At 43.4% G+C, this 23,368-nt stretch overlaps 1 protein-coding gene across 3 annotated transcripts in view; it reads right to left on the bottom strand.

Annotated features, from left to right (window-relative positions):
- fcho1 (FCH and mu domain containing endocytic adaptor 1) overlaps nucleotides 1-23,368 on the bottom strand; it is a 53,450-nt gene that overhangs the window by 5,072 nt on the left and 25,010 nt on the right. For 2 of the 3 annotated variants that reach the window (XM_072389149.1, XM_072389150.1), the window contains exons 4-18: nucleotides 20,697-20,771; nucleotides 19,275-19,416; nucleotides 18,870-19,022; nucleotides 17,622-17,726; nucleotides 15,034-15,132; nucleotides 14,621-14,780; nucleotides 14,396-14,513; nucleotides 14,229-14,253; nucleotides 12,420-12,480; nucleotides 7,059-7,252; nucleotides 6,692-6,716; nucleotides 6,469-6,525; nucleotides 5,133-5,184; nucleotides 3,148-3,272; nucleotides 666-1,730 (exon numbers count right to left, since the gene is read on the bottom strand). In XM_072389149.1, coding sequence (XP_072245250.1) covers nucleotides 666-1,730; nucleotides 3,148-3,272; nucleotides 5,133-5,184; nucleotides 6,469-6,525; nucleotides 6,692-6,716; nucleotides 7,059-7,252; nucleotides 12,420-12,480; nucleotides 14,229-14,253; nucleotides 14,396-14,513; nucleotides 14,621-14,780; nucleotides 15,034-15,132; nucleotides 17,622-17,726; nucleotides 18,870-19,022; nucleotides 19,275-19,416; nucleotides 20,697-20,771 — 2,456 coding nt within the window. The remainder of the gene's footprint in view (nucleotides 1-665; nucleotides 1,731-3,147; nucleotides 3,273-5,132; nucleotides 5,185-6,468; nucleotides 6,526-6,691; nucleotides 6,717-7,058; nucleotides 7,253-12,419; nucleotides 12,481-14,228; nucleotides 14,254-14,395; nucleotides 14,514-14,620; nucleotides 14,781-15,033; nucleotides 15,133-17,621; nucleotides 17,727-18,869; nucleotides 19,023-19,274; nucleotides 19,417-20,696; nucleotides 20,772-23,368) is intronic. The other variant, XM_072389151.1, reaches the window with a different exon arrangement.

Below are 23,368 nucleotides of genomic sequence, written 5' to 3'. Positions count from 1 at the left end.
ATCTTATTTGCACCGAGAGATTAAACATTCTGTTAGTGTGTGACTGTGCTTCAAAGAGATTTCCCTCTGTAGTGAGGAAGAACTGTGTTAATCACTTGTATCCACAGTCAGTTCTCACCAACAGACGAGTTCTACTTGATATAGACCATTAGGAAAGAGAGTATGAGGAACCAGTGATGTGTTGGAACACTTAGAACTCACTGCAAAGATGCCATTACAAAACAAATTCTTTTCTTTTGTTTTTTAAATAAAAACACACACAAAACACTAAATGACGAGCAACCCTAACCCTCGAACAGTCAGTAGAGGCTGAAACTAATGACACATTTTTATTTAAATAAGTAGATGTCTAAATATTTTTTTATTTTTAGTTTGATAGAAAGTTTAAAACTGCTCAGTGAAACATTTCTGATCCTCTATTTCTCCATCACAGTTTGGCATAAAAAACTTTTGACTTCACATAAAAGGTTTTAACTTCCAGAAACTAACCAACACGAGGTTTACTGGCGTTTTACTTCACAGCTGTCTCTAGGACCCACCTCATGTGAGAGATAAACTGAAGCTGGACTTAGAGTAGTAGCAGAGAGCTCCAGGTGGGTGGCTCTTTTGTCGTTTTTATCTGAGAATTTAACAGCCAAATAACATGAAAGTAAATCATTTAGTACCCTTGTGAGAGCCGACGTTGCAGGTTATCTGAGTGTTCAGATCCAGACAGTCCTGATCTTTGTCTGTCGAAAAACACAGATCCTCCTGAGGTCCTGAATGCCTCGTGAGGGGAGGGGCGTTCCTACGTGGCTCGCTTTCTGATGATCGATGTTTTCTCCTCTCTCCACCACCTCCTCCTTCACCTTTTCCGCCTCCTTCCTGTGATTTGGAGCAGACACCTTCACTAAATGGGTTGTGGACTGAGTTCCAGTGCTTCAGCTCCTTCTTGGTCTGAGTTGAAGGTAAAGAGTTTGAAGTGGCATCGAGACCCAGTCTGCTGCTGTTAGTGGAGCTGCTGCTGCTGCTTTGCTGAGGCACCATCCCACCTGCTGCAGCAAGCGACGACTGGTGCGTTGGACTGCCAATCATCGTGATGGCAAACGGATCATCACAAGTGACAGGAGGGGGGAGGCTACGGTCTCGCTTCCTGTCTTTTTCTTTACGATTGGAGGCGGATGATGACGAAGAAGAGGAGGGGGGTGGAAGTGTCTTGGTATCGGAGAGGGAGGCAGAAAATGGGTCCCCGCGTACTTCCTTTCCCCTGCCCTCCTGGGATGGGCGAGGCGGTGGGCACGCCCAGGCGTCAGGCAGGTTTGATGTCTCCTGGGTGACTGTCCTCTCAAAGGCAGCAAGGAAAGGGTCTTCAGGTGGAATGTGCTTGCAGTTCCACACCGACGACTCCATCTCAGGTGGGTGGAGGGACTGAGAGAAAGCAGGGAACCGCACAGGCAAGGGGTCCATATCTGGAGGGACACGCGATGGACGTGACGAGGTAACAGACCAGACGTTGGTGGGTTCGTCCTGAGGGTTAGGACTGGGCCGAGGGGACGGGTCAAGGAAAGCAGAGAGGAAAGGATCCACTGGTCGCCCCAGCGGTTGTGTCTGCTCTTTACTCTGTGACACAGGAGGCCAAGCTGCCCAGCCCACAGGCTCAGGAGAGGGCCCAAGAGGCTGATGGGAAGGTGAGTCCAGGCCCGAGTCTTCGACATTCTCTGGTGATGAGGAATCGGACGAGAAGGCAGCATCTGACACACATAAAAAACAAAGTCAGCACAGTAAATCAGGTTGTCATTAACAAAGGGAAACAAAATCCCCTTAAAAGTTTTAGGGAAAATAAGCAAAAACTAAACCCCAGTAGGTGTTGTTTGGCCCAAAAAGGAGGCACTATATTTTCTGGACATAACAGGTGAAAAAATGGGATGGCATTATATTAGAAAGGAGGGCATTTGAGGGTATTCGCTTTGATTTAACTAAGTCTTATTAGATCTTATTTAAAATCAGAACCCTTCACATCATAAAGTCTCTTTTCTGCCTACCTCTGGCTATGATCATGTTGTTTAAGTTCCTTGCTTTAAACATCTAAGAAGCCATTTTGTGGATACCTTTGCAGAGTCATCACGTGTTCACCGCAAGACAAGTGGAGAAATTGGCTCTCAGATATCTGAAGAGCTTTGGGATGAGGGGGCCAACACGATCAAAGGCTGCTCCAATAGTGCCAGAGGTACGCTTGCACTGTTTAGGCATCCAATTAGTTTTTAAAAAGGCAAGACTTAAGACTACTTTCCCACTGAGTTTCAGCTCTCTCCATAAACCAATGAGCGACTTCATCTTTCCTCATCTTGAACAAAAATACAGTATTTTGCCCATACAAGACCAAACTAAGGATGTCATTTCCACTGGTAATGAGAGACCTCTTATTTTAGAAAATCTCAAATTTCAGGTCTCTGAACATTGTCTGAGTAATTTCCAGCTGCTACACTCCACGTGATAATATTGATAGCTCCTTCATCTCACCTTCTATTGCTATTGTTCACTCAGAGACTGTAAAGAGTGCTTTTTACACCCTCTGTCTTGCCTTTCAGGCTATTCACAGGCTGCCAAGGCTTTTATTCTCCTTCAGATTATCACAGCAAACAATACAAATTGTAATAATTTGTCATTTAATGTTTCTTTGGATTACATTTTATCTGTTCGTGGGTGTGATAAGATGCAGACCATTCTTCAAACTGAAGTTCATCACGAGGTGAGGGTGAGCGAACACCTATATGAGCCATAAAAGTGGGTCCATGTTTTCTTTAATACGTAAGAGTGTTTTATGAAGACTTTATTCTCATCCTAAACTGAGAAAAAAGGCAGGTGCAGGACAAGAGTTAATCATCTTACAATGGCTCCAACATGGAAATTGCAGGTGTGTTAATGACTTGCTTTCCACTTAGGGGAGTATCTGCGTCTGTGCACGCAGATCCATTATCATGGCCTCATGGGATACCTAATGGAAGAGAGCCGCCAATATTTCCACCTCTGCTGTCATCAGTGATGTTACTCATCAGTGATGTGATCATCAGGTGTGAAAACATCTATTAGGGTCGTCTTACAATTGTCCCAATATGAATACAGGGGAAAAAAAGTTTAGGGGAAAATAATTTTTAAAACTTTTCCTACATTCAGAAGCACCGAAAGTGTTCTGCTCTCTGAGCTGTTCCCGGCTGTCAAAGCTTTTGGACTTGAAGGCTGATTCCAGCGGAGGTCCAAAGAGGCTGTCTGAACCGGATGCTGTAGAACTCAACCTGAGGAGGAAGAAACGAGCAGAGGAGTGATGACTGAGAGAAAGGAATGGAAAGCGAGGAATGGTGTTAGTGAGAAAATAGGAAACTGGGAGATTGTAAAAACAACGGAAGCCAAAGAGTGCAGGACACGAAAGGATAGAGCGTGACAAACTGTTTTTCTTGTTGCATCACTGGCTGGTGGCGTTTTCCTGTCTGTAAAAGTAAGAATGCACTGTGCTGTTTGCAGAAAAACTGCTAACTTCTGTGTTATGATGACACGTTTCTGCAGGGTCAGGACAAACATTCGCTTCTGATTTGTACAGATGTAATGATGTCGAGAGGAGTGACCTCTAATACTTTTTGATTTTTCCATTCTGTGTGAACTCAGCTAAGATACTGAGTTTGCATCTAAATATTACACACAAGGTCACATTTTTTTCCTCATCAAATATATTCATTTTTACATTCCAGGCATGCAGCAGATTACAAAAAACTGTGTGAGGGAGTATTTAGAGCCAGTTATGGGGTTAAAACAAATAATAATAGTGTTAATTCAAGCAGGTGACACCAACAGGTGATTTTGGTGAAAAAGCAGCATCCATGAAAGGCTTTGAGGAGAAAAATGAGCAGAGGATATCTAATTTGTCAAGAAATGTGTGATTAATCAAAGAAAACCGTTTGAAAATGATGCTCCTTAAGCAAAGATTGGAGGGAATTGGCATATTTCTTCTTCTGTAGTGCAAAATATCATTAAACCATCGTAGCAACCAGGAAGTATTATAAGAACTAAGGTGGACATCCGTGATCTCTGATCCCTCAGACAGCACTGCATCCAGAATGGTTAATTCTGTTAATAGTTGATATAATCACACAGGTAAGGGATTACTGGGGGAGACCTTTGTCAAGTACTACATAATGGAGTTATATTTACAAATGCCATTTTAAACTGTAAACTGTGCAAAACAAAGCCTTATGTCAACCCTTTAAAGAGGTAGCGTCGACTTCTGTGGGCTCGGAGGCATCTGGAATGAACCATCACACAGTATAAATGTGTATTGTGGAGGAAAATGAACATTTGGTCCATTTGCTCTGGACCAAAGATTAAAATGAGCTTCCAGGCTGTTAACAGCAACAAGTCCAAAAGCCAGACTCTGCGATGGTATCCGTGATGTTGGCAGTTAATTTGCGCTCCTTTTCAAAGTTCATTGAGATTCTAGAGCCACATATGGTGCCTTTAAGACAAAATCTTTTGTAGGAAGAAGAAGGCACAGATACAGGACAGGATACAGTCCTGAAGGGGAATTTTTAATGAAAAAAATTAAAGGATGAGCCTGTACCGTTGCACACCTTGAGACACATTAAGAATGAACATAATACCAACTGAAACACTCCATCACTCGATATCCTTAATGACTGAGCCTCTTTTAAGTGTTGTGGGAGGGAATGTCGACATTACAAAGTGGCAAATGCATCACTGTCCCAAATTTATCTGGAATATGTTTGGAGTCCTGAAATGCAAAAAAATATTTATATCAACAGATAACAAATAATGAATATCTGAGATTCATACTGTCTGCACTGACCATGAAAGCCAAAGTAAACATAAGAATCCATTTTCTTACACATATTTATCTTTTTATATCTATTTCATCATTCTATTTATTTACCAGTGCTGTCACCGGTGCTCGCATTATTCTTTCGTTTTGACTCCGTTAGAAAACGCAAATGAAAACAATGCTGGTGTTTGTTTGAGCTGCAAAAAAACCCAGATGAGCTTCAAACTGACAGAGAGGCCACTAATGAGACAGTTCACCCTCTGAGCTTGTCTGCCCCACTCAGTAAGATATAAGAGTGATGAAGGCAAAAGCCGATTCATCTCACCTGCTGTGATCAGGGCTGGAGGTGGACCTGCGTAGGCCCTCCTGCTCTCCATCTGCAAGAGACAACACACAATCCCAATGATTTGCAGTGACTCAGTGCAGAGGATGTTTCCTAATCAGGACTAATCATCAGCACGGCGCTCTTCGTCAGAATGCTGAGAGCAGGCAGGATGGGGTGAGATGAGATGACACGAGGGAAAACCCAACAGCCAATACCTTTCACCATGATAAGTACCAGCAATTAGCCTGGTGTCCCTGAGCTCCAGATACCGCTCCTGTCGCTGCAGAGTAACCGCTTTAATCAGATGCTGCTCATTAATCTCGCTGCCTCTGGATTTGAGAGGGAGAGACTCCCTGCTGCTGGACTGCAGCGGGCTGTTCTTCTCACTCCGGCCTAACCTGCTGACAGCTAACGAACGCGTTGGTGATAAAGTGCTTTGGAGCTCGAGCAGAAGGTCGGCTGTTCGTGCAAGGTCAGCCAATGAGGAAATTTGCGGTCTATGGGGAAACATGGAGACTGAGCAGGCTGGAGGTTAAGAGATGATAGATGAGGGCATCAGTGATTTACTCATGCTGAAAAGTGAGGGCGGAAAGATAGAAACACGAAACCCCGATTACAGATGTGACCGTGACATTTTAATTATTGATTAATTTTTTTAAGTCATAATTCATATATATATCTATATCTATAGATATATATATAGAGATATACATCTATAGATATAGTTACAGGTTTATTTGCATATACAAATCGGGGCAGATCTTGAAAATAGGTGAGGTCCAACTAGCTAATCAGACTGTTTTAACAACTAAAGTACTGTGTTTAAAACTGACAAAACATCCGCTAAATACATTTAGATCCTAAGAGACTAGTCTGTAAGCTATTTTACAACAACGTATGAGATGGCATCACACCGTATCCTACAGGCTTTCTCGGACCAAAATTTCAGATGACGCTGACTTGTTGAGATAATCAGGCAAACTTATTATTATTTGACAAGACCGTAGAAGTCAGACCACACAGCAGGACTGAGCTGCAGATGGTTAGACTGATAGATCAGTCGCTGCTGTCAGTTTCAGAAGCTCTACGTGAAACGTTAAGTTCGGTAAATGTCTTATAAGATTCATAATAAGATACATCCAGGTGTTGTGTTGCCTTCAGTGTACCGGTGACCACGGCAGTCATGTGACATGAGACTGAATGCTAAATAAAAAAGCTAATGGTTGGCAGGGTTTTAAGGTATCTGGTGTATAAACATATCATCAGCTATGGGTATTGTACACTGGCATCACAGCTGTTGTGATAGCAGCTTGGTCTGATTGATGTACTGACTCACCTCTGTGAGAGGCAGCCTCACCATCTTCTGATCGACCTCCTGCAGTACTCGAGTTTCCTACAGAGCCGCAGGAGGAGATTGAAGATTCACAGATGCAGTGCACAGATAACAGCATACTGTAGATTTCATTTTGCTTATATTACAGAAAAAGTTTGTTAATGCTGCCCATCAACAAAGACTGAAAATTATTCCAAAAACAGACATTTAAAGTGACTAAACTTACTGGAAAGATGCCGCTTCGCTGACACCTGAAAATCAAGAGAATGAGGCAATAGTTGAATTATTGCACATTTTAATCATTAATTGTCCACAGACCTTCTCTGTGACAATCAGCTCTGAGCTCATCGGTTCCTAAACTGCGCTGTTGTTTTAGACAAATGCATGTTTGTAGTATTTTCAGAGCCACTCGGTCCATTCCTAAATATTCTTATTCATCAAGTCTGCACCTATTCATGAATGCAGTGTAACTGCGCTCTGACGTGCTTTCATTCGTAGGATCACATCCATGGCTGTTTTAGGGGTTATGTGAGTTTTGTAAGAACATCCTTTAACATTGCATATAACTGCAGATCCAAAGAATGTGGCCCAACCTGCTGCCGCACTCCTCTGTTTGGTGGCAGAGTGAGAGTCCCCACCGTGGCTTTCAGCTCCTTCTCTGTGGCGACTGAGTTGCAGCGATTGCTGCTGGCCACCGGTCTTATCTGGATGTGGAACTTCTTGGGCTCCTCATCATCAAAGTCTGAATCACTGGAGTAGAAGTTGCTCTCCTTCTCCTCAGAGCAGCGTACAAAGAACAGACGAGGGTCAAGGAGAACAAGCTCGGGTTAGAGAAATGTTGATGTTTGGCAGATGGATTGTAAGAAAGGAAACTGCAGTATATTGGTAAAGAGTTTTGTATTGTGTTGATTTAATCATAGAAACAGCAAAAACAAGGAACTAATAGCCATACTTGACATATAAGCAGAAGCAGAGGCAATGCAATGTTTACTACAGTAATGGTGCAGTGTTCACTTGCAACAAAAGTCATTCCTCTTTTCCTTGGACTATGCTCTGCCGCATAAGTCTGAGTTATGTGCATTTTGAGAGTATTTGATGAATGTGTAATGTCTGCACAGGCAGAAGGCTGCATGAGAGGATGAAAAAGGCAGGAAGAGCCTTGCCTCTCTTAGGGGAGTGTGCTAACACTGATAAATGGATCGGAGCTGCAGAGTTGAGTATTCAACTATTAAGTCAGTAGGACCATTCATTTATATCCAACTGCCAGTGGTTAAGTTCAGCCTGACTTAACCTAAGTTAAAGAGGTGGAACACATTTCATAATTTCTTTCTACCAAACACAAAATAGATCTTTATAATGGTTGAGCTCAGAAGTTAATGGATGCATGAATGCAGGAAATGGTGGTCACAAAGTGGCTGAACCCCTGTGTCCTGTTTCTTTTTCAAATGGTTTGATGGATATTTCTTGTGAGCTCAGTTCAGCAGTGAATCATCCAAAGCTAAAAAGACATTTTTGCTGTTTATCATGAAAAAAACACAAATGATTAGCTGATTGTGGCTCCTGGAAGGTTGCTTCTTTTTCTTTGGCAGTAATCTAGCCTTTGAATGCTGTTCACATCATGTTGGAAAACTTTCAAAAATGTTTAATTATGTTTGAATGAATTTATTTTTATAGTATTATTAGAAATTCAGTAGTAAAGAGAGGACAACAAATAGGGATAGAAAGAAGACCCAGCCAGACTTTAACTGGAAGTTGTGGTTCATGGTAACTATAAACTCCAGCAGACTCCTAAATAAAATATTTGAAGACATCACATGAAGACACTCCCTCCTGAGCTGTCACCTTATCGTGGTGGGGGAGTTTGCGTGCCCCAATGAGTCTGGGAGCTATGTTGCCCGGGGCTTTAAGCCCCTGGTAGGGTCACCCAAGGCAAACAGATCCTAGATGAGGGACCAGACAAAGAACAGCTCAAAAGACCCCTTATGATGAACAAAAAATTTGGACCTCGTGATCCCTTGCCCGGATGTGGGACACCGGGGCCTCCCCCCGGAGCCAGGCCCGGGGGTGGGGCCCGGCAGCGGGCGCCTGGTGGCCGGGTCTGTGCCCATGGGGCTCGGTCGGGCATAGCCCGAAATGATGACGTGGGTCCCCCTTCCGACGGGCTCACCACCCGTGGGAGGGGCCAAGGGGGTCGGGTGCGATGTGAGCTGGGTAGCGGCCGAAGGCAGAGGCCTTGGCGGTCTGATCCTCGGCTACTGAAGCTAGCTCTTGGGACGTGGAATGTCACCTCTCTGTTGGGGAAGGAGCCGGAGCTGGTGCGCGAGGCTGAGCGGTTCCGGCTAGATATAGTCGGACTCACCTCGACGCACGGCTTGGGCTCTGGAACCAGTCCTCTTGAGAGGGGTTGGACTCTCTTCCACTCTGGAGTTGCCCGTGGTGAGAGGCGCAGAGCAGGTGTGGGCATACTTATTGCCCCCCAGCTGTGTGCCAGTACATTGGGGTTTACCCCAGTGAACGAGAGGGTAGCCTCCCTCCGCCTTCGGGTGGGGGGACGAGTCCTGACTGTTGTTTGTGCCTATGCGCCAAACAGCAGTTCAGAGTACCCACCCTTTTTGGAGTCTCTGGGGGAGGCACTGGAGAATGCTCCTACCGGAGACTCCCTCGTTCTGCTGGGGGACTTCAATGCTCACGTGGGCAATGACAGTGAGACCTGGAGGGGTGTGATTGGGAGGAACGGCCCCCCCGATCTGAACCAGAGTGGTGTTATGTTGTTGGACTTCTGTGCTGGTCATGGACTGTCCATAACGAACACCATGTTCAGACATAAGGGTGTCCATATGTGCACTTGGCACCAGGACACCCTTGGCCGCAGTTCGATGATCGACTTTGTGGTTGTATCATCGGACTTGCGGCCGTATGTCCTGGACACTCGGGCGAAGAGAGGGGCGGAGCTGTCAACTGATCACCACCTGGTGGTGAGTTGGCTCCGCTGGTGGGGGAGGATGCCGATCAGACCTGGCAGGCCCAAACGTATTGTGAGGGTCTGCTGGGAGCGTTTGTCAGAATCCCCCGTCAGAAGGAGCTTTAACTCCCACCTCCGGCAGAGCTTCAACCATATCCCGGGGGAGGTGGGGGACATTGAGTCCGAATGGGCCATGTTCCGTGACTCCATTGCCGAGGCAGCTGATCGGAGTTGTGGCCGTAAGGTGGTCGGTGCCTGTCGTGGCGGCAACCCTCGAACCTGCTGGTGGACACCAGTGGTGAGGGAAGCCGTCAAGCTGAAGAAGGAGTCCTATCGGGCCTTTTTGGCCAGTGGGACCCTGGAAGCAGCTGATAGGTACCGACAGGCCAGACGGGCTGCGGCTTCGGCGGTTGCTGAGGCAAAAACTCGGGCCTGGGAGGAGTTCGGTGAGACCATGGAGAACGATTTCCGGACGGCCTCGAAGAGATTCTGGTCCACCATCCGGCGTCTCAGGGGGGGGAAGCGGCTCACAGTCAACACTGTTTACAGTGGGGACGGGGCTTTGCTGACCTCAACTAGGGATGTTGTGAGTCGGTGGGGGGAGTACTTCGAGGAACTCCTCAATCCTACCAACACGTGCTCGGAAGAGGCAGAGTCGGAGAGCTCGGAGACGGGGCCTCCCATTTCTGGGGCTGAGGTTGCCGAGGTGGTCAAAAAGCTCCTCGGTGGCAAGGCCCCGGGGGTGGATGAGGTCCGTCCTGAGTTTCTCAAGGCTCTGGATGTTGTAGGGCTGTCTTGGCTGACACGCCTCTGCAGCATCGCGTGGACATCGGGGACAGTGCCTCTGGACTGGCAGATTGGGGTGGTGGTCCCCCTCTTTAAAAAGGGGGACCGGAGGGTGTGTTCCAACTATAGGGGTATCACACTCCTCAGCCTCCCTGGTAAGGTCTATTCGGGGGTATTGGAGAGGAGGATCCGTCGGATAATCGAGCCTCGGATTCAGGAGATGCAGTGTGGCTTTCGTCCTGGCCGTGGAACAGTGGACCAGCTCTATACCCTCGGCAGGATCCTGGAGGGTGCATGGGAGTTCGCCCAACCAGTCTACATGTGTTTTGTGGACTTGGAGAAAGCGTTCGACCGTGTCCCTCGTGGAGTCCTGTGGGGGGTGCTCCGGGAATATGGAGTGCCGGACCCCTTGATAGGGTCCGTTCGGTCTCTGTATGACCGGTGCCAGAGTTTGGTCCGCATTGCCGGCAGTAAGTCGGATACGTTTCCGGTGAGAGTTGGACTCCGTCAGGGCTGCCCTTTGTCACCGATTCTGTTCCTAACTTTTATGGACAGAATTTCTAGGCGCAGCCAGGGCGTTGAGGGTGTCCGATTTGGCGACCTCAGAATCGGGTCTCTGCTTTTTGCAGATGATGTGGTTCTGTTAGCGTCGTCAGGCCGTGACCTTCAGCTCTCACTGGAGCAATTCGCAGCCGAGTGTGAAGCGGCTGGGATGAGAATCAGCACCTCCAAATCCGAGACTATGGTTCTCAGCCGGAAAAGGGTGGAATGCTCTCTCCGGGTCGGGAATGAGATCCTTCCCCAAGTGGAGGAGTTCAAGTATCTCGGGGTCTTGTTCACGAGTGAGGGACGAATGGAGCGGGAGATTGACGGGCGGATCGGTGCCGCGTCTGCAGTGTTGCGGGCTCTGCACCGACCCGTCGTTGTGAAGAGGGAGCTGAGCCAGAAGGCGAAGCTCTCTACTTACTGGTCAATCTACGTTCCCATCCTCACCTATGGTCACGAGTTGTGGGTAGTGACCGAAAGAACAAGATCGCGAATACAAGCGGCCGAAATGGGTTTCCTCCGCAGGGTGTCTGGGCTCTCCCTTAGAGATAGGGTGAGAAGCTCAGTCATCCGGGAGGGGCTCGGAGTAGAACCGCTGCTCCTCCGCATTGAGAGGAGTCAGATGAGGTGGCTCGGGCATCTGGTTAGGATGCCCCCTGGGCGCCTCCCTGGGGAGGTGTTCCGGGCACGTCCCACTGGGAGGAGACCCCGGGGAAGACCCAGGACACGCTGGAGAGACTATGTCTCTCGGCTGGCCTGGGAACGCCTCGGGGTCCCCCCGGAAGAGCTGGAAGAAGTGGCCGGGGACAGAGACGTCTGGGTTTCTCTGCTCAAGCTGCTGCCCCCGCGACCCGACCCCCGGATAAGCGGCAGAAGATGATGATGATGATGATGACATGAAGACATCTAACAACAGATCCTTAACAGATGCGGTATCACCAAAGGACTGTTCCAGTGTCGGGGATCCTTTAAAGGACGTAGTCATTCATTCCAGGATAACTGAAGGATCCTTTTGTGTGACCAAAGCATTCTTTAAAGCATCCAGAATCCTCTTCACGCGTCTGAACTGACGCAGAGAGAGGATGGATCGATGCCGGTGCAACATGCTTTTTAATGTCACCAAGGTTGTTTTCACTGTATTTGTTGTAACAAGTTGTTAGCATTGTTATGTATTTTGTTAAACCAACAGCAAACTAAACTGCTAATATAAATGTCCTTCAGGTAGTAGCTAACAGCTATGTAACAAGCATGTCAATTTTTCAAGCCTTGTATGTTTCTGCATGGTGTAAATGAAGGGGGACTAATGCCATGATGGTGGCCCACTATTTGATTTTCAAGGACTCGCTTCTAGCCTCAGAAGAAAATGACTTAGATGGACAATGTATTGAGTTAAAACAGCCCTTTAAACAGTGATACTCCCAGAAGGCTCGCTAATCTTAATGAGATGCTGATTTCATTCAATCCAGCTCAAAACTAATGGCAGATGCAGGTTGAATATTGTTAGGCAGTGGTCTCTACTCCTGTCACATGTTTTAAAAGACCGCTGTCCCTGTTTTCAGTAGAAAACTCTCCATCTATGAACACACAAGCTCTTCCCACCTGTGTACAAGTATTTTTCTCAAATGTCCAGACCGAACATGCAGGAGCGGAAAAAGGATATCATTCTGAGTGCTGTCAGCTCGGATGACAAAACCCTCATCGTCCACTTCCAGCGGTGAGTTCTGTATGAATGGGAACAGAAAGGAGGCAGCTGGGTCAGCAACACAGAGACAAATGGTGCAAATCCGACACACACAAGTGTTTTGTCGCATTGTAAAACTCTGCGCTTACTGACAGCTTTCCATTAGAGTGAGAAAATAGACCCTAGAAACGTTCGACACGGATTGTCACAAGTGTGAATAACATCCATAAGTGTTTTACATTAAACGTGGTCTTGATTTAAGTTATCTAATCAAACCACGGTGTCGAGTTATGTTGCCATGAATGAGATCCAACCAATATGGGTCTGAGTTTGGACTTAAAAACATTATATTTCATTATGTTTAATTTCAGTATCTCAATGAGTTACTGGTAAAATTTAAACTTTCTTGTGTGATTACAGTGACAGAGTATTTGATTTTGGAATAATCATCCATTTTCAAACGTGTATAACCCCATATCTAATAAAGAGTGGGGGTTATAAATGCCAAATTAACACGATAAACATCTGATGTAGCAGCCTGTAATTAGGCCGATACAGTTCAAAGACGGGGGGTTGTAAATGTAAAGTCTGGTAGTCACAAAATTCTCTCTAACTTTAAGCTATTCTCAAGTTATTCATTAGTTAATTATCTATTCATCTCGCAGCAGGTGAACCATCATGTCGATCTTCCATGTTTTCAGCTGCAGCAGCGGACAACATCTTCGCCACAAAAGCTCTAATAAATCCGCCGCATGCTGCTTTAGCAACTATGTGAAGAGTCATTCGCCCAGCAGCAAAAGACACCGGACATTTGGGGTTTGAACTGTAAGGAGAAAGCCTCTTTCAAATTTCTCACGGGTTAGATTTAGATTCAGTTAGATGGTCAGTTTATCCCCAGACAATGCAACTTACTCCTTATCTGGGGCAAACTGGAACTTCTTTTTCATAGGAGGCCATATCTTTAGGACGCTTTGTCACAAAGTAATATGTTTAAATTGCACACCTTGAAGTTTCGTTAAATGCTTTCATTTTCCTTCTGCCTCATTTTCTCCTGTCTTTATCACCATTTAAATAAAAATGGCTCATCTTACGCCACTCTACCCCTGCTGGATTTCTAAACTTTTATGTACTGCTTGTATAACTGGGACACCGATGCTGTGGATATTGTCTGCACACTGTACATTGCAAATCATCAGGCTTGCAGTGACCATTTTTAGTGGGATGACTACAACCAATCAAGAAGGAGAAGAAAGTCAACACTGAAGCACCATTTTTAGAAGAAAATGACTGTTCCAAGAGACAGAGTGAAGGCAGTCTAAGCTATTTTTTTCAGAAACTTGAAGCCTGTGAAAGAGTAAAATAGCAGCAGTGGCTCTCTGATCTTCTGTTTCCTCTTTGCTTCCTCATCAGTCCGTCAGATGACTTTCTGGCTTTCCAAAGCCCTTTCACACACTAACACACCTCTCTCGCGTACACCGCTCATACAGCCTTGCACATACACAAACACATATTCTCTCCCTCACGTGTAGCTATGTGCTCCCCCCTGTGCCTGCAAGAGGATCCCAGAAACCTCTTCTCAGAAGGACAGGAATAAACCTGGGAAACCCCACACCCTCCACGTCATTATCACACACTCATGATCCCTCGCCTTGCCCCACCGAACAAAAACACTCATTGAGCAGAAGCCTTCAGAACCCCAGTATCTGCAGGACACTCCGGACATTACTGATAAGTGAAGCAGTGTTTTTTGAGCTGCAGCATTTGGGTGTGAATATGTCAAATACTCACCAGTGCCTCCGTTACAGCTGAATCTCTGCAAAATAGAAAAACATTCAAATAAAAACCCATGAATTATTCTAACCATTGAGAAATAACTGGGACTGAAGCCAGCAGCACAGAACAGAAATCACACTTCAGTCTGAGCACATTTTTTTTGTGTTTGTGCACACACTCACGTAGAGTCTGGCTCCTTGTCCCTCTTCCCGAGGCCGGGGATCCTGAAGGCTTTTGCTCGACTCTTTTTACCACCTTCAGGAGCCAAAGCTGTTATGTACTCCTCAAATCCAGCCAGAGCTGCAGACAACAACACACACACACACACACTTAACCACCATGAATTATTTACCCTTTACGCTTCTGTTTTGGGTGTGAGTGTCTGCGTGTTTTTGCTGTTACACAACTGCTGTAGATGCATTCTTTTATTCTTTTATTTCCTTCCAGCGGGTCACGCAGTGCTGCTCTACCTGGCCTGTCTTTGCCCGTGCCCTTCTGTTCAGCAAATTTCTGAATGAGGTTATCGATGCCGATGTTTTCCACATTCTGTTTGAACTCCTCATGGACCTGCAGCCGAGAAGAACAGAGCGATTTATCAGGTCTTAATTAGTTTGTAATACATCTAGAAGGGTCTACAGCGGGCCTTTTATCATAAGATATGCAACAAGGGAAGCTAAACTACAATTCATTATATGACAGGGGTTCCACAGCTCATCCCACTAAGCTCTGACTAAAAATAACAGCAGGAAGGATCATGGATAAACACAAATTTGGACGAGCTCAGCCATCAGATCAGAATTTCAGATGAGCTCCAACTTACCTGTCCCACCTGGACGTGGGTGTCCTCTATGGAGTGAGAATAACCTTTGATCAGCTGTTTCATCTGCCGCAGATGAGCCTCCTCGATTTCCTGAAACCTCTAGTCAAACACAACCACAAAGAAAACAGAAACCTTCTTTAGAATGGTTCTCCTACCATCATTACTGTCAAAGGCACGTCCTTCTACAGCCTTTTTTTTTTTATTTTTGTATGGCTGCACAAGTTAGATTTTCTGCTGTTGTATTATTTTTTATCATTTTACTTATAATGTGCATGTGCATCTGAGTTGGTATGATTTATTGCATTTTTATTTCTGTGACTGTTTTTCGCTATCATTTCCACACGGTGCGAGTGTCAGATGTTCTCAAAAAAGCAACCAGAATCTAACAAAACAGAAACTTTTTATCCCACCTATATGCAATGAAAAAAAAGAATAGCCTCTGAAAGAGAGCTGAGCTGCAAGAAGGCAGTCAGCCAGAAGAAGAGGAACTGGTCTGCCAGGTCGTTAAACCAGCAATAATTCGAGAGGATTTAGTATTTAAGTTAGATCCTGCTTTACTCCAGCTCATTTGTTGCTGTCTGCTTGAGGAGAATTGTCTTGATATAGTGGTGCTGTGAGCAGTGAGCCTATGAGCAGAAGCTGTGCCAGTGTCCTCTCCATTTATACAGTCAAAGTCTGAGAATGAAGAGCAAACATAAAACACACCAAAGCCCCTTTTTCTATCTGTCCCAGTGCCACTGCTCCAGGTGTCACAGCAATTTTCTAAGTTGTAAAACAGAATCCCAAGAAGATTTAATATCCAACTGGTTGGCTGTGGTTTGCATCAACTCTGGAGCATTTGATCTTTTCAGCTCATGTTTGTTTGCTGTCGGCCGAGTTGGACCCCACTGCACACCAAGGATTCACTCTATAGTAAAAAAAACTCATTTCCTAACCTCTTTACCTTGATGGAAAATGTCATGGGGTTAAGAAAAGATATTACACTGTTACAAGGTCATCTCATTAGAGCTAATAAAGATGATTTTTAATAATACAGTAAAGAGAAATAGCTGCTCAAACACACCTTCCCGTCTTGATATTTATTCACACAAATCCAAATTAGTACAACTGAATGAAAATAATGTAGAGTTTCTATAAAAGTTGAGGTAGCAAGGAACTGTAGGACAAAATTAACACCTTTATTCATAAAGGACAGTCCGGTGTTTGATGCCAAAGGGTATATAAAAGAAATCTCCTGACTTTTGGGTCATTTCATTTAGTTAGGAAGGTTCTTAGGTAAAACAGGCTATGCGATCTGACCACTTCTGGTTCACTTCAAGAGAAAACAAACAACAAAAAAATAGCTTTCCATCGAGCTCTGGATGTAAAGATGAGGCAGTGGTGGAAGAACATGAGCTCGATGATTAAGTTCCAGTAACACCAGTTGAGCTCACTCAAAACAGTGTGTTTAACTTATCCTATTTGCATCTCAATAATAGAAGGAGGTTCGGGTGTGTATTGGAGGAGAATTTCAAAGTGACGTAATGATGTGGCTCTCTCACTTCTTAGCTGATATCTGCATATGAATATAAAAAATCTGTAGGTGTTTTGGTACTGAAATCTTTATGATTTCCACTGGTATTCCTCTGTAGTATCATATCTGAGCTCGTCTTAGTTATAAGTAGGCAAACCGTTCTTGTGTAAAGCAAAAGAGGCAAAACTCAATCTCACAAAACATCTGCCTCCATCTGATGATGATTTAACTTTTTTACGAGCTTCTATAAAATGTATCCGCGCTCATATGCTTTATCCATATGTGCAATGTCCACAGCAAGAGCCCTGAACCATGGCCTGTTGTTGGCTTTTCACCAAATGTAAGGAAGAGTGATGAGGTGATTTTAACAGAATATCTGGTTTTTCAGACTACTACCATTTCTCAGTATTTTCTAACATCTTAAAGACTGGATTTTTTCTCAGTCACCAACATTTGATTTTCCAACATGGTTCCAACTGCCAGTCAATGGGTTATCAGTCAGTATGGTTCCCACTGAAGGGTCAAACTAGTTTGATCTCTTTTAGTCTAACAGAAAGCACCCGCTTCTCATACTTTGTTTTCTTTGATACTTCTTTGATTTTTTTGTTACAATATATTCTCCCAGGTACCACATATTCCCCTCACAATTATGACCCAACTACCCCCTTCAGAGCTATTAAAAGCGATAATTGGTCACGAGGATTCCATTCATCATTTCAAATGTAAAACGCAGAAGCACTCATTTGGGTTTGTTGAAGATTTCCATGGAAACAGCAGCGGTAACCATGGAAGCATGGAGGCGGTTATTAAAGGTAATGAGCAGGGTGCAGGATGTGTGTGCAAGTGGGTGGGTGTTTAGGAGTCGGGGGTTGAGGTTTCCTTTTTTGGGAATAATAAATGAAAGACGGTGTTCTTGAAGTGTTCTTGTGTGGTGGGAGGCTACAGAGAGGGCAAGCCAGGGAGATTCTGAGAAAGATAAAGCCAGTGAGAGGGAGGAATACATAAAAACACCACGTAAGAGGGTGGGAGAGTCGGATACAAAGTGGCTCTTGGCCCAGCTGGAGTTGGAGCTGACCTGGGCGGACTCGCTCATCTTCTGCTCAAACTCTCCTCCCACACGGTTGTACTTCTCGATGCACAACGTAAATGACTCAGCCGCTTTCTTAGACTTCAGCTCCGCCTAGTGAGAAGAAAAGGAAAAGGAAAGTAATGGTCATCGAGCCACTGACTCTCATTCACAAAACTGAAACAACAACCATCCAATGTTATTACATTTGTTATTACAAACTAAATATATATAAATAATTACAAACATCAGGCTGACGAAAGAAAAAAAAAAGAAAAGAACAGAAAGTAATAACGTGACACTACAGACAGATTCTTCCATTTTAAATCCTCAACATTTACTTACTGCTCACTGATAATTAAAGATATAAAGCTGTTATTTCATCTTTCATCGTAAAAATAAGATACCATCACCTGGGAGCTGAGAGGCACTGACTGATCACTTTTAGATCTTTGATATATCACATGATTAAGAGGTTTAATAATCTACTACAACATTTAAAAACAAGTCCCTGAGCTGCTGCAGCCGTCTATACAAAGTGTTTCTGGAATAAAATATGTACTAAACATATTTTTAGATATAGCTACAGATTCAATTTTCTCTCCTATTAATATCAGTTTTTCTTAAGTTGAGAAATGTGAAAAGTCTGAAAGGTTTAGCTCAACATCACACTGTAGCAGTGCATATCTCAAAGTTGCAGGGATTTTGTTGGGATATAATATGTCATAGAATAAAAACAAAGCACAATTCAAGGTAATCAATTCCCTTTAAAGCAATGGTTTCAGTTTTAAATGACTTTCATTTCCACGACCAGCATGAATAGGAACATTGATGTATTTTCATTAATTTCACCTGAAAATAAGATTCCATCATACCCAACAAGAACGCCTAACTTTTCAAATACAATGAGAATTTAGTGGGATTGTTAACATAAAGACAAAGGTACAACAAATTTACTGAGTACAATTAAGTGTCTTTGAATTATCTAGAGTATGTGTGACATGATTTTAAAAAAGGGGAAATCCGAGCAACTACAACAAACTATCTCGACATCTTAAAATAACAACAGGTAAGTCAGAGACTTTTTGGTGATTTACTGGAATCAAACCAGATGATTTTCTTTTATGGGACACTGATTAATTTGTGCAGAATCATACATAAGAGTTTACTTTTTTGTATCCAAAAGTACAGATGAAAGGAGAAAATAAGATGCACCCAGAACTTAACGGCCCAGGGCTTAGAGGAGTGGTGACCAACCTTCTCCAGTTCCTTCTGTGGTGCCCCCTCCTTCCTGAGCCGATCCAGCTCCAAACACTTGGCATGGTAGCCCTCCTTTGACTTCTGGAGGTGACCGCTCTGAGCCTGCAGGGCTTGCACAGATTCCACCGTCCCCACCATCTCCTCCTTTGTCTGGGTGATACACACATACAAAAATAATATTTCATATGGACATACTGAACAGATCATCATTGCATTTGATACTTTAAGGGGGCATGTGGCAATTACCATGAAGGAGAAGACAGTACTGGGTTTTCTGTGAGATAAATCAGATCATCACGAAGGAGGCACCCAGACAAGAGGGGACATAGTATACTGCATCTTTACAGAGACAACAGCCAGTTTGTTCTGCAGGGACAGCTTGTTTTCATCCCAGATACATACCTTCCGATGAATTTTAACCTGCTCGTCTCCGTATTTGTTAATGTCACGGATGAGGTCGTTCATCTTTTTCATCAGCTCCAGGTGGCAGAGAGCCAGTTTGTCTGAGGACACCCTGAACACATCCCACATAGGTGCAAAAGTCCTGTAGGACACACAGATAATCGAGTGAACACGTGAGGCTGCATAACATGACATCGTAGATCCATTTTTAATCAAATAGCAGGTTTTAATGTACTCGAGCATAACATATAAATACAGCAAAACAGTAAAATGTTGGCACGATTAAACTAACTGAAGCTCCACAACTAAATGTACATCGATTTTACGATTCTGATATCCTTTAACAGTTATTGGTTATCAGTTGACCCCCGTGCTTAAAAAAGTTGATTAGAAGAGCCAATCAGACTTTTTAAGAGAGGAGAAAAAAAGAAAAGAAAAGAGCAAAATGGAAAAAGCAAAGAGGCAGATGGAAAAACTTTTCTTGTTGCAATATGATTTATGGACCTAACTGGGTGTAGTGGACACAATTAGCTTTTATTCTGACTGTCATGCTGCACAGTCATATGTGTTACACTCCACGGGAAAGCTGTGTTTGCTGAACCATAAGTTTTTAAAAACAACCAAATATAGACTGCTTTATTGAAGTTGTGTTTCTCGGCATGTGAAGCACATATCACCTGGCATAAAAAACAAAAACAAACAAAAAAAAGGTGTCATTTTGTGATACTTTTGCATCTCTACACTAAATGGTGTTGTTAAGAATTCATCAATAATGCCACATGATAAATGGGCAGCTTAAAACAGACCCAAAATAAGCAAGTGTCAACTATTTAATACAAGTTTATAACACAAAAACTGCGGCTCATCCATTTTCTTTATGACTGTGTAGGTGTGTTTCATCAGATTTGATTGATGATGACGAAACAACCCATCAACTCTAATTCGATAAGTGTGTGGAGGAAGAGAAGCACAAACAAATGCATTACAGAAAGCTCCACAAGAGCCAAAACACTTGAACAGAAACCCACGTTGTCATGGGATCGAGTCAGTTTCACAGTTAGGAGATACCTGTGTTTTCTGGGCCTTTTATGAGTTTCAACCTGATTTGTAGAACTCATGTAGTTGCATAAGTTATCTGTATACATGCATAAACATGTATACAGATAACTTATGCAACATATGCACAAAAACATATAGGCTAATTGGGAGGCAAGGCGTTACTTGAATCACAAATATGGACATTTGGTGATGCAGATGGTACTCATCAATATCTCATATGCAACCATATGATCATTACATCTATAATTACAAAAACAACACCTCCGGGGGAAGAAATTCTGCTGTAACGTACTGAAGGGAAGGAGGAAGCATGGCTGGATGGCTATGTGAAATTACTGGCTGTGTTCAGATGGTGGTACTCACCCCTGTGGACTTCCATTACTGGCTATTTTAGCCAGTTTGCTCATTGATTTGGAGTAAGTCTCCTCAATGGCAGCCCTGCAAAACAAACAGATACAGAAAACATGAGCAGCATAACTAATGAAGTCCTTTAGAATCAAGAAGAAAACCATAGATTAACTATATTAAAACCAGAATGGTGCATATATTCTGTATGTGGATGAGGTTAGAGGATGCACAGCTTCACTTGTTTCCCTACAAAAACAAAGTGGCCAATAAAACGACAGGAAGACTAATGTGTGGATGCTCTGAAATGGTAATCCTCTTAGACAGCCTTCAGACTGGCACCATAATGTACTCAAATGCCATTGCCTCTGCTAATGGCCTCATATGTTGTGATCTCTATATTGCGCCTACTTTATTCCAAACACAAGGCATCCTCCACTAAAATCAGAGTCTGTCAGATTAATATTATTTCAATAACGATGGGTAAATATTTCATTGAGCCACATTCAAACGACAAACAGACGAGTTTCACCAGGCTGATCGTAAAACTTTAATAACCATCTGTAGACCCTACAGAAAAAGAAAGGAGAAGCAACGATCCAAATATCCCAAAGGGGGAAAAGAACAATTTGCTCCTCAGAACAGGATTTTCAGCGTAAATAGGGTCACAAACAGGGTTTAGAATGACACATATTCTCAGTCGAATTGGCATTTATATATTTGTTTGTTTGGAGCAATGAATAATTTAGCTTTTTTTTTTTGCATGCAAAAGTAGTGATGCAACAGAAAAAAAAAAAGGTACACAGCTTTTTTTTTTTTTTTTTTTTTTTTTAACTTCCAATCAACAGACGGACATGTTTGATATGCTGGAACCAATGATCATTAACTTAACTAAGTAATTCAAAGATTGATACTTTAACTTTGTTGCTTAAATAACCAGCAAATTGATTAGGTGACTGATAGTTAAAGGCTAATATTTTGCTCCAGCACTGGTCTAACATCATTTATACAGATCATACTCAAACCTCACTGACAAATCCCAGTGTTTCATACACACTCACGTATCAAAAACAACCTTTCAAAAAGCAAACAGACAGGGAGAGGAAATTTATCAACCCACTGGCCTTTCTGTCGTCCTGCTGGACGATCTTTACCCACAGTGCTCCTGTTTCATTTCCTGACTGCTGATTTGTAGTCTGTCCGAGCAGATAAGTGAATTTCCCCCATGAGGAATGTGCACAAGTGCTCTGAATCAATGTCAGAATTATATCAGTGGCCCAACAGTGTGCTCTCTGTGAGTAGATTTATAGAGTACAGGCTCCTGTGGGAACCTTCCCTCAGTGTCGACACAACGTCTTGAATATGTCAAACTATCTACTTCAGAAGACACTTAATTTTGTAACTTAGAGCTGCAACTATATACAGCAGAATTGTGTGTCAAACTCCTTGTTCTGCATGGCACAGACGCTTTTTACAATGACAACAAATACAGCATTACACCATCATTTATTGTGTTTGCTGATGTTGATGTTTTGGAAAGAAGGTGAAACTGCAACCAGATTTCAACCTTTCCTGGTTTAGACAGAGAGAAATGTAAAATTTCTTTATTTCTGCCAAGAAAAGTTCTTAAGAGAAGATAAAAAGATCTCAATTAAACGAGCGAGATAAAAACGTTCTGCTTCATTGACTTAGGTATAATCCAATAATGTATACTCCAAGTGGCAAAGGAATGTGAACTTAGCAGTTAATTTAAAGGCAAAATTTGAGTCAGGTGTTTTCAATCAGATGTTTGTGGGCACTTCATTTCATTAGCATGGAAGGATCCGTCAATGTTGAAAAAAGGCCACAAAACCCATCTCAAGAGTTTGGCACTTTGAGAACAAGGCGTGTAAGAGTCTGCAAAGTCACAAAGGAAACAAGAGTAGTGTTTCTACAGCAAAGGTTTCTCTGTTCTGTGTGTGCTCCATCTCTACAGTTTACATACACATGACCTCCATTGCAAGAGCCATTCAGTAAACACCTGTATGAAGAGTAAACAGTCTTTCTTCTATTGCACACGTTTGTGAACTAGAAGTATGTTATTAAGTAAAACAGAAGATTACAGTATCAATTCACTCTAACAACTTTGTTTGACTCAGTCATATATTAAGAATAACACTAACTATAGGAGTTTAGAATAATGACAAATGCAACTACCCTATATGCAGTAAACATTGCCTGAACTGCAATTCAATGAAAGGCACCACAGAGCTGCTTATAATCCAAAACCTCTGGATGATCACAGTCATCCAGAAGCAGGTTTAGCTTAATGAAATGCAACATAATGACTGTGCTTGTTATTTACAGGTTGTATTAAAAAATAAGAGCTCAGGGCTGGTCATGCCAGGGGTTTTAGAGTGGAAGTAAGGCCATATGGTGTGAACACAAGATGAATTTTTATGAAGATAAAAGGAGGAAGAGGACAAGAGGCAAGTGAGGCTGGAGGTGGTGGAGGGGAGTGGTCATGTTGTCTTCTAATGGTTAAAATATGACATCTTTTTACAGTCTTATCCTCTTTGGTGGCTTCTGGTGGTATTCTCACTGGCTTCTCCGGACAGAGGTCTGTTTTTACCGCAGAGGTGTTCCATCCCACATCTGTAGGGGGGTTCAGGAGCAAAAAAAACTTCCCGATTTTAAAGTGTTACTTTTAG

The sequence above is a fragment of the Leuresthes tenuis genome, unplaced genomic scaffold, assembly GCF_036924035.1.
Source record: "Leuresthes tenuis unplaced genomic scaffold, fLeuTen1.0.hap1 SCAF_7, whole genome shotgun sequence".
NCBI classification, from domain to species: Eukaryota; Metazoa; Chordata; class Actinopteri; order Atheriniformes; family Atherinopsidae; genus Leuresthes; species Leuresthes tenuis.
The sequence above is the reverse complement of the archived record's forward strand: the minus strand, read 5'-3'. Positions and strand labels throughout refer to the sequence as shown.